The 10,133-nt window shown below is 42.1% G+C and overlaps 2 protein-coding genes across 2 annotated transcripts; both read left to right on the top strand.

The window, feature by feature from the left end:
* Positions 1-487: 487 nt before the first annotated feature.
* On the top strand, positions 488-2,931 carry srp9 (signal recognition particle 9). The gene is made up of 3 exons (XM_046374002.1): positions 488-674; positions 812-880; positions 2,062-2,931. The coding sequence occupies exons 1-3, from the start codon at positions 603-605 to the stop codon at positions 2,179-2,181; spliced, it is 261 nt and encodes an 86-aa protein (XP_046229958.1). The 5' UTR covers positions 488-602; the 3' UTR covers positions 2,182-2,931.
* A 2,472-nt stretch (positions 2,932-5,403) lies between these two features.
* Positions 5,404-9,448, top strand: LOC124050917 (transcription factor 23-like). The gene is made up of 4 exons (XM_046373899.1): positions 5,404-5,947; positions 7,124-7,267; positions 8,315-8,479; positions 9,311-9,448. Exons 1-4 carry the CDS (start codon positions 5,783-5,785, stop codon positions 9,446-9,448), a joined length of 612 nt encoding a protein of 203 aa, XP_046229855.1. The 5' UTR covers positions 5,404-5,782.
* The last annotated feature ends 685 nt before the right edge of the window (positions 9,449-10,133 follow it).

Below are 10,133 nucleotides of genomic sequence, written 5' to 3'. Positions count from 1 at the left end.
TGGGGGAAGGCGGGTGTCGTTCAACTTTAAGTGCAACCACTAGAGGGCGGTACGTAGAACTTCCCGCACCAACATTTCCTTTTCTGCGACTATGGATCATTTCAAAACAAAGGTCAGCTAAGGGCCCTCTTGACGAGTTCATGAACCAAGAATCAGTAGTTATTGCATATCACTCGCACACTGGTAATTTACTCAACCAGAAGTAGAGACCCATAATCAACAGAGAGCATCACTGTTTATATTCAAAGTTTGCTTGAGAATAGGAAAGCGCAGTTGTAAATGATAAATGAGAACTTAATTTGCTCTTGTTTGTGAAGCAGTTTAATTGCAAGCATTGCTATGATACATTTTAAACTTGGATGACCATGCTTACAAGTGATATCAAAGAATGCAAGTTTGATTCATAATGTAGACTTTATTATTCATGCTTAGCAGGCTTTTGTTTTGAAACAGTAACCCGGAAGTGATTTTGGAAACACGTTTTTTTCCCATTCTGATTGGCTGTGTTCAGGGTGCTGCTGATGTGGTGTTCCGAAGTTAGCAAACCCGGTCCGCTGATACAAACAGATTTGGTAGAATAATAACTCCGTTTGGTTGAAATAATGCCTCACTATCAGGTTTGGGAAGAGTTTGCCCGCGCAGCAGAAAAACTGTATCTGACAGATCCCATGAAGGTAAAAATACTTTCTTTTTTAAGTAGGTTAGCATGCTAGATTGTTAGCCGGATAGCACGTTAGCGACGTGAATGAGCTAGCTGGTGGTCTGATTTTTTTTTAAACTTTGAATTCAGTAGTTGTTGTCCTGTTTTCAGGTCAGAGTGGTTCTGAAGTACAGACACTGCGACGGAAACCTTTGCATCAAAGTGACCGACAATGCCGTGGTAAGTGAAATGAGGGACTGACATTTTGATTGATCTGTTAATATGAATTAATGTGATCATGTTTACATCGGAGACCTCCAAAACCTTCCTCTGTTTGATGAACAGAAAACCACTTTCTTCACGTTCTGTTCTTTTTCATCGTGTATCAATTGTCAGTAGTTTGCCTGGGAAAAATGGCGTGTGATAACTGAAGTAGAGTTACCAGTCACTTTATAGTGACGTGTATCGTGGACACATAAGCAAATCCTAACAATTGAGAGTGAGATACTTTATACTTCAAGCTAGTCAGCTGCGCTCATTACAGCTCCGCTGATTGATTCAACAGCTAACTGTATCTGTACTGACCCTGACATGCTAGCGGCTCTGTGAGGCTGAAATGCTGATTGTTGTTAAGACAGATAAGCCAAGGTATTGTACAAATTAAAGTTTTGACCTCATGGAATGTTAGGATATTACCAGAGAAGAAGAAGAAGAATCAACTTTATTGACAGTATATATATTTTTACATACACACACTGACTTCGTCTTCTGCATTTGACCCATCCTTAGTTGAACACACACATGCAACACCCGGCAAATTACATGCAGTGAAACACACACAGGAGCAGTGGGCAGCAACAAGCGCCTGGGGAGCATATTGGGGGGTTAAGTGCCTTGCTCAAGGACACATCAGCCGGCTAATGGAGGGGGGGCAGCATTTTATCGCATTAATCACTCCACCACACCCAAATTTTTCCTGTCCGTCGGTGGGGGAATCGAACCGGTGACCCTCCGATCACAAGCCGCTTCTCCAACCTCTAGGCCACGGCTGCCCCCGAGTCAGGAACTAGTCTAGCAGAAGAAAAGTACACTTTTGTAATTCTGTGTTTGATGTAATTTCTTAATCTGTGATATAAAAACACATTGCTGGCTTTACTTGGTTAATTTTATATAACAGTAGCCTCCTCTCTCTGGGGTTTCCACCCTCTAAAAGGAAGTTTTTCCTCACCACTGTCACCAAGTGCTCCATTAGGGAGGTTTTGTTGGGTCTCTCTGTACTGAAAACTAAATGAAAGAGTTTGGTCTAGACCTGGTCTAAGTGGAAAGTGTCATGAAATAACTTCTGATTTGGTGCAATATAAATACATTAAATTCAGTTGAATTGAATTGTCCTCATGTGGGTTTTTTGTGCATTCCTGCAGTGTTTACAGTACAAGACAGACCAGGCCCAGGACGTGAAGAAGATTGAGAAACTCCACGGAAAACTGATGAGGCTCATGGTGTCCAAGGAGACGCACAGTGGTGCCATGGAGACGGACTAAGATGCTCTATATGCACTGACCTTCTTGTGCACCTGGACTAAGTTCAGTGGACACAGTGGTTGTTGAGAGCACAGTATCATCAGAATGCGATGTGGAAGCTTAGAGATGAGGCAGTTGTAAAGAGGGAACATGGTGAGACTGGTCTAGCTGCCAACACTGATTTAATACTGTCAGAGATGTGAATACTGTATATATTTTATTATCTCAGGATTTTGTTTTTAAGGTTCTTTCTTAATCATCAAAAGTCCCGTTATCCAGCCTTTCTGTGACTGGCATTATGATCACATCCCTGATGGTATTAATGTAAGGTAAGATTAGTTAGAGGCTTCTGGGAAATTGAAACGTAGAGATGGAAAATGAGAGGGGTTGGGGGAATTTGAGACAATATGTATGGGAAGTATAAATCCTCTGCTGCTGTGTGTGCAGCTTTGGCACCTTGATTTTTTTTTTTTTTTTTTTAAGAGGGGCTTGAATTTGCTTTGAAAGGGGACAAAAAGGACAGGTGATGAAGACAATGATGTCTTTTCTATTTACATCTATATAACTATGTTGGCTTCAGTTTTAGCAGAGCAATTGGTTTCATTCTGCTTGGACTTGTACCACATGAATGAAGCAGAATTTTCTGATTTCCTAACAGCAGTGTTGAGAAAACCCCTGACTTCTATGAAGAGACCGCACACGTCCAAATGCCATTTCATCATCTGAGAATCACTGTTGCAGGTTCAATAAATGTTTATTTACCCCAGTACAGCCACTGTCTCTCCTGTATTCATCTTGTGTTGTGTGTTTTAAGCTTGTATTAACTGATCCAAATTTAGAGGGAAGGAGTGTGGAAACTGTAATTGTGATATTTAAAGGTATCTCGTGTATGAAATGTTATCAGTCTAAATGTGAGATCATGCAGGTTAAACAACTGACTTGAGGACAAAAAATAAGAGATTTGAGATAAGATAATTAGATAATTCTTTATTGATCCCCAGAGGGAAACTTGGAGTATTGCAGCATCTCAGGACAGAGTAAGTCCAGGAACAAATGGGTAAAAAAAAAATAGAAAATAGGATAGAAGCTATAGTGTATTAAATACTAAAAAAATGCAATAAAAATAAAATATATACACTGCATATGTACAAGTGTAGTGCAGTATACAGTGCAAGGGGCTATGGGGGGACGTCTGACAGTCTGTTGACGTTAAACAGTCTGATACCTCTCCAGCTTTTATGACACCACCCCAGCACACCACTGCAAAGAAGAGAGTGTTGGCAAGCACACACTGATAAGCATGCATTGGATGACCTGAGTCTCCTCATGAAGAACAGTCTGCTCTGTCACTTCCTGTAGAGGGCAAACTCCCATGCCCTCCACAGCACCCTTGAGAGGCTGTAGAGCTCCAGTGGTCCATTGTTCCACAGCCAGGACAAAAACTGCATATTACATAGTATAACATATAACTGCATATAACTAAGTATCACTTCTTAAATGTTGAGATGTTCATACACAAACATCCATCCATCCATTTTCTATACCGCTTATCCGTCAGGGTCGCGGGGGAGCTGGAGCCTATCCCAGCTGACTATGGGCGAGAGGCGGGGTTCACCCTGGACTGGTCAATCACAGGGCCAACACACAAAGACAGACAACCACACACTCTCACACTCACACCTAGGGCCAACGTAGAGTAGCCAATTAACCTAATGTGCATGTTTTTGGTATTGTGGGAGGAAGCCGGAGTACCTGGAGAAAACCCACGCAGGCACAGAGAGAACATGCAAACTCCACATAGAAGGGCCCAGACCGGGATTCAAACCTGGGACAGTGCTAACCACTGCACTGCCGCCCCACAAACATGCACCTAATCATTTTTACAGCACAATTCCAGCATTCCAGTTCCTGTCCTGTCTACCTCTTCTTTCTTCCCCCCCTTCACCCAGGCGACTATCAGCAGGATGGTTCTCCCTTGTGAACCGGGTCCTGCTCAAGGTTTGGTTTTATTAAAACAGAAGGTTTCATAATATGGACATTCTGAATGTATATGTCAATAACAACAATAACTCTTTTTCCCTCTATGCAGTTTAAAATGAATTGCAGTATATGTTACATTCCACAATGACCACAATGATGTTGTACCTCAGACTGAAACACACTGTTTTATTGTTTTGACCAAATAAAACTGACACTAAGAAGTGCATTGTTTCAACTGTTGGTCTGTTATTTCAAACTGTTTCTGGGGCATCCACATAACTCCAGTGGCAAATGCACATAAAATAAGATAATCCTTTATTTCCCCTCCTTGTGTCAGCCCCCAGTGCTTTGTCACAGCAGCAGGCAGGATTGGAAGAAAGTAAAATCAAACAGAGAGCAATCACAGAGCAAAGACACGATAATGAAGAAATAAACAACAAAAAAATGAACATAAGAACAGCTGCACAGTAAACGGTATGTACTCACAGGTATTAGTATCAATGTTCAGTGTTTCCCTGAGTGAGGCGTTTATTGTAAAGATTTAATAAGTGAGTGAATGTGTGTGGTCTACTGGACACAGTACTCAATAAAGAGTGGTGACCAGAGTGCATCTTGTGCTTCATTCACCATTTCCTGTCTACGTTCAGGTCTTTACTCTGTAAAGAAAGCTGAGAAACTCACACCTCATGTGAGAAGCTGGATGTCAGTGAACATTTGATTCTGGTTGAAACCATTTCACAAAGTCATCACTGAGTCTGAATTATGGCCAGAATAAAATGAGATGAAGGTACCGATATTGTAGAACTTTGGAGGAATATGTTTCAGATTTGGAGTCTGAATACTGTGAGGTGGGACCATAGGTTAACCCCAAGTTACCCTGCCATATATCAAGTTTTCAAGTCAGCAAAGCAAAAGAGAGATACACTTCCATCTTGCTTTGGTAATCTTCAATGTCGCACTGCCCTGAGCTTCCAATCCCACCCTTGTCCAGTTGTTAGCAGAGTTTTGAGTTTCCCAAGCCCCCCGGTGCCCTGCATCAGGACACCCTTCCAGTGCTGCACTCCCCCAGGCCTGACTGCCTGCCTGCCTGCTCTTCTTGGCAGCCAAACAGCCAGGGGAGGATCATGATGATCAGGAGGCTAAGATAAGGACCACATGAAGTTCCCCACATTACCTCACCCGATAAGGAAACAAGCAGAGAGACAGCGAGAGAGAGAGAGAGAGAGAGAGAGAGAGAGAGAGAGAGAGAGAGCATCAGACTGGGAGGAATTCTCTGCATGGACAGTGATGTGCAGGGTGTTTTCACCAGTTGGTCAGGGGTGTGGGTAGAAGTCGGGGTGGTGGACAGGACTGGTGAATTCTGAAAACAAGCTTGGAGATGCTTGAACAGACTGGTGCACACAGTTCAGCTGTTCTTGAACAATATATCTTTTTATTTATTTATTTTTTGTCTGGGTTAGACTTTTAAGATGTTCCCAGATTAGACAGAAAGATGACCTCCGACTGTGTGTTCTGTAGCATGTTTACCAACAGTGGAAGATACAACGATCTCCGACAAAGCACACGTTCATCCAGCCGATGAAAATAGACTCAGCCTGTGAATTAAGTTCTGAAGTCTGGAGAAGAGTCTGCTACAGCATCCATGGCAATGAATCCTCTGGAAGGTCTGATGTTTGCTGTTAACCACCAGTTGGTCTCCAGCTCCACAGCCGAGCAGCAGAAGCAGCAGCCCTGTGCAGCCGGCAGCCCAGCATCCCTGCATGGACACAGGCAGAGCATACGCAGCAGCTGTGCGCCAAGGAAGTGGGTGAGTCTGAATTAATATTGCAGTTTTCTCAGCTGAAACTCAAGTTGTTGTCCAATTACTCTCTTACAGGAAATTATGGGACATTTTACCCCCTTCCTGCAGTATCTAGGATGTATCTATCCTTTATCATGTTTCAGATTTAAGAAGTCTAAATTGCTGGTGATCAGACACAAAAAGACTCACAGTCACCAACTCATTAGTGTGGTGTGAAAATTTGAAGATGAGTGAGAGTTCCAACAGGTATAAGATTAGAATATCAGAGTATCAGGTCCCTTTTTCACTGGTGACTTGAAGGAAATATTAAGATCCCAACTAAAGTTCAGGTACTGTGAACTAATATGTTCAGGAAGGTCTGTGATAATGCATGACTGCAACTGTTTTTTCTCTAGTGAGCTTGAACACACAGTATGAATCATTTCTGAGCACTAAAGCAATGGATCTACAATGTTTTCACCCGAAGGGCCCCCTAAACTGACACACATTAGACCACAGACCCCCATTTGACAAGATTAGGTCCCGAGGTCCTCAGTATGAGAAGAATTTTGCTTTTAAATGTTTTATTAAAGTATATGAAACCCATGACCAGGACAGTCATACATTCAGTCACTGTGTGATTTGGATGGAATTATAGTGAAAATAAATGATTCCTCTTTTTGCTGGGGACGCCCTCCTGAGGGACTCATTCTGTCCTGAAGCAGAGCTACTGAAGAAGGCTGGGGACAGTTATTTGAGTTCGGAGTTTGAAGTCAAAATTCTGATGATGAAGTCAGAACTAAAACAAATTTTCACATGTGGCCCAAATCCTCTTGCTTACAGACTTAGATGAAAGTAACAAAAATTAAGGAGGACTGAAACAGTAGCTGATGATCTTCGGGATAAAAACACTGATTTTCACAGTTACACCATTCAGCAATATGCTAAATGCATAAGGAAGTTTCCATGTGGGAACAGTGTGTTTATTTGATGATGCTCCCAGCTGTTCTGTATGACCGGATACTGATCTCTGTACAGCATAGAAATCATGGAAGAAATTGTCTAAAAATTCTTGAATAACAGTTTGTTTAAAAAATTTCTAACTTTCCCATTTGGACAACAGTAAATTTACTTGGGTCAGTTTACTAAAATGTTATCTTATTTTACTTTTCATTAGGCTCTTAACATGCATTTTACAAATAGGTGTGTGGGTCCAAGTCAAACTCTGGTTCTGGTTTTGCGTCTGCGGTCCAGTCCAGGACACTGAGGGGTCAGCACTCCCCAGAAAACGCAGCGCGAGAGAGGAGCCGCGTACGCAACCTGCGACAGGCCTTCCACAGCCTGCAGGTACACCAGACATACAATAACTCTTCATTTCCCATCATATTGCAGAGTTAAAAGGACAGTTCACCTCAAAATCCAAAATACATACACTATATAAACAACAGTATTTAGATGGGTTGTTTTTGAGGGGTTGGGCCAGGCTCCTTACTTCCTGTGAAGGGAAATCTTAAAGCTTCAGCATAGCAAGACATTTTGGACAATGCTATGCTTCCAACTTTGTGGCAACAGTTTGTTGAAGGCCCTTTTCTATTCCAGCATGACTGTGCCCCAGTGCACAAAGCAAAGCTCCATAAAGACATGGTTGGATGAGTTTGGTGTGGAAGAACTTGACTGGTCCACACAGAACCCTGACCTCAACCCCATCCAACACCTTTGGGGTGAACTCAAACAGAGATTGTGAGCCAGTCCTTTTGGTCCAACATCAGTGCCTGACCTCAAAAATGTTCTACTGCATGAATGGGCAAAAGTTCCCACAGAAACACTCCGTGAACAGAAACACTCCACTCTTCTCGGAAAGGAGGGATCAACTTTATATTAACATCTATGTCTTTAGAATACGGTGTAATGGTCAAGTGTCCCAATACTATACAGTGTATTTCCCCCTCTTACCTGTAGTGCTGTTCATCATCTAGATAACTTTGGCTTTTCAATACACTGGAACTAGACAGCTAAAAAAATACCATTGTCTCTTTCCAGAAATCATAACCTGTTTACTCAAGAAAATCCACAGACCTTCAGATTCATGTAGGAACTATTTTCTTTCCACCAAACGACACCATATCACCACACAGAAGGAAACTTGCACCAACTCATAGACGAGAGGCTTGAGCTTGTAAGAGGATGGGATGTAAACAATTATGGTGTCCACCTCGGCTGAGCTGTAACATTAGTTAGCTTAATTAGCTTAGTTGCATTCATTAGATAAAAAAACAAACAAACAAACAACAACAACAAAAATACTCTTTGAAAACAAGACCATCCTGTTGTTAGGTCTTTCAGTACAGTTAGCTAAAAATATGACCACTGTCCACTGTCCCCCTCTGTCCTCAGGCTGCTCTGCCTTCCGTCCCACCAGACACCAAGCTGTCCAAGCTGGATGTCCTGGTTCTGGCTACTAACTACATAGCTTACCTAACAGAGACACTGGATCAGGGACAAACGCTGGCTGAACATACTGTGCCCTCCAGGCCAGGTGGATACCTGCATCCCGTTAAGGTATGGATAGGAACCAACTTACTGCTTATCATGATGGATTCAGTACAGACTGTGTACAGGATAATCATCCTATGAAAGCATCAGCTGGTGCATTTTGTCACACAAATACCTTTGGGTCCTCTGAACGAGCTTCATTTGTTAGTTTCTTTTACTTATTCCTGATGCTTAGTTGTAATGGTGTATTTGCATCTTCACTAAAAAGAACACTGTGCTTCACTACCAGCCGGTGCTCTGACTTAACGTTGTTTGTGACTTCTTAGAAGAATGTTAAATGTGAACAAAAATATACATACAAAAAGAAGCTGGCAGTACCCTTTTTCAGCTCTGAGTAATGTCTGAAGGTAATCCTTTAAAGGCATACTATGCAAGAGTTTCCTACAAAACAATGTATAGACTCATACAAAAGTAATTTGTCTCAATGAGCACTTATGAGCCTGTAGAAGTGTGGTGGTGGCTTCTGCAGAGGCTCTACCTTCTTCCTCTGTGAGCTCAGTGATCATCTCAGCCCTTACTTTGAAAATTTGTACATACATGGAATGTCATTTTCAAATTTTACAAAAATATTTTTGCAGTTTGGTTGAAAATGCTACCACTTGTTGAGCGCATTGCTCTGAGCTCACAGTAATAAATGGAGACTCAGGTGAGCTTATGCCAGTCAGAGGACAACGTTCAGAGACACTTTGGTAAGAAAATCTAATTATATGTGAACAATAAAAGTGAAGGAGACAAAATTGTTTTGTGACACTTATCCACTTTAGTTTGTTCACCACATATCTTGGTACTAATCATATTAGCATGAAGAGTTAAGCCAGTGTGCCTGTCTCACCACAGAAATGGCCCATGCGTTCCCTGCTCTACTGCGGCAGTGTGGGAGAGCTGCTACCAGGAGTCCCAGCCAATCAGATGCCTCCGTTCGTACAGGATGAGACACACCCAATGACCTCCACCTCAGAAGCATGCAAAGAGTGATAGCTTTTACACAATACAAAAGCAACATATACAAAAAACATATCGCAGGTAGATTATATTTTACAGTTCACAACAGACATAACACATGCATATATACCGATCAGCTGATCGACCACAACATTAACCCCGACACATTTCAAAAACAGGTCAGGAATGTCTCAAGGACCACAACAACAGCCTGCAGACTCCTCAGATCCCAACCTGATGGACAATCTGTGGGACACACTGACATAAGCTGAGTCCATCCTCCCACCCTCAATGCTCAGGACCCAAAGGATCCAACATTCTGATGCCGCTGACCACAAAATACCCCCAGAGGTCCTGTGCCCCTTCCCCTGACAGGTCAGAGCTGTTCTGGCAGCACAAGGGGGGCCTACAAAACATCAAGCAGGTGGTTTTAATGTTGCAGCTGATTGGTTTGTGCACATACACTAACATACATACATGTTAAGTACAATATGTAATTATAATGCAGAAACAAATCACTTCTACACCAGTTCCAATTAAGTACAGTACTTCATCCCATGTCAGGAATGACAGGACATCATAGAATAATCAGAAGTGTCTTAGCTGATATTGTTAGTATCTTGCATTGATTTACACCTGAGCTTGTTGCTCTACCTGCCATAATTATCTTTCTCTGCAAATAATCATGTTTTTGAAATAAAAGGGAGGAGCTCAAAAC

Source organism: Scatophagus argus, chromosome 19 (genome assembly GCF_020382885.2).
Source record: "Scatophagus argus isolate fScaArg1 chromosome 19, fScaArg1.pri, whole genome shotgun sequence".
NCBI lineage: Eukaryota > Metazoa > Chordata > Actinopteri > Scatophagidae > Scatophagus > Scatophagus argus.
This window is presented reverse-complemented; position numbering and strand designations above follow the sequence as displayed.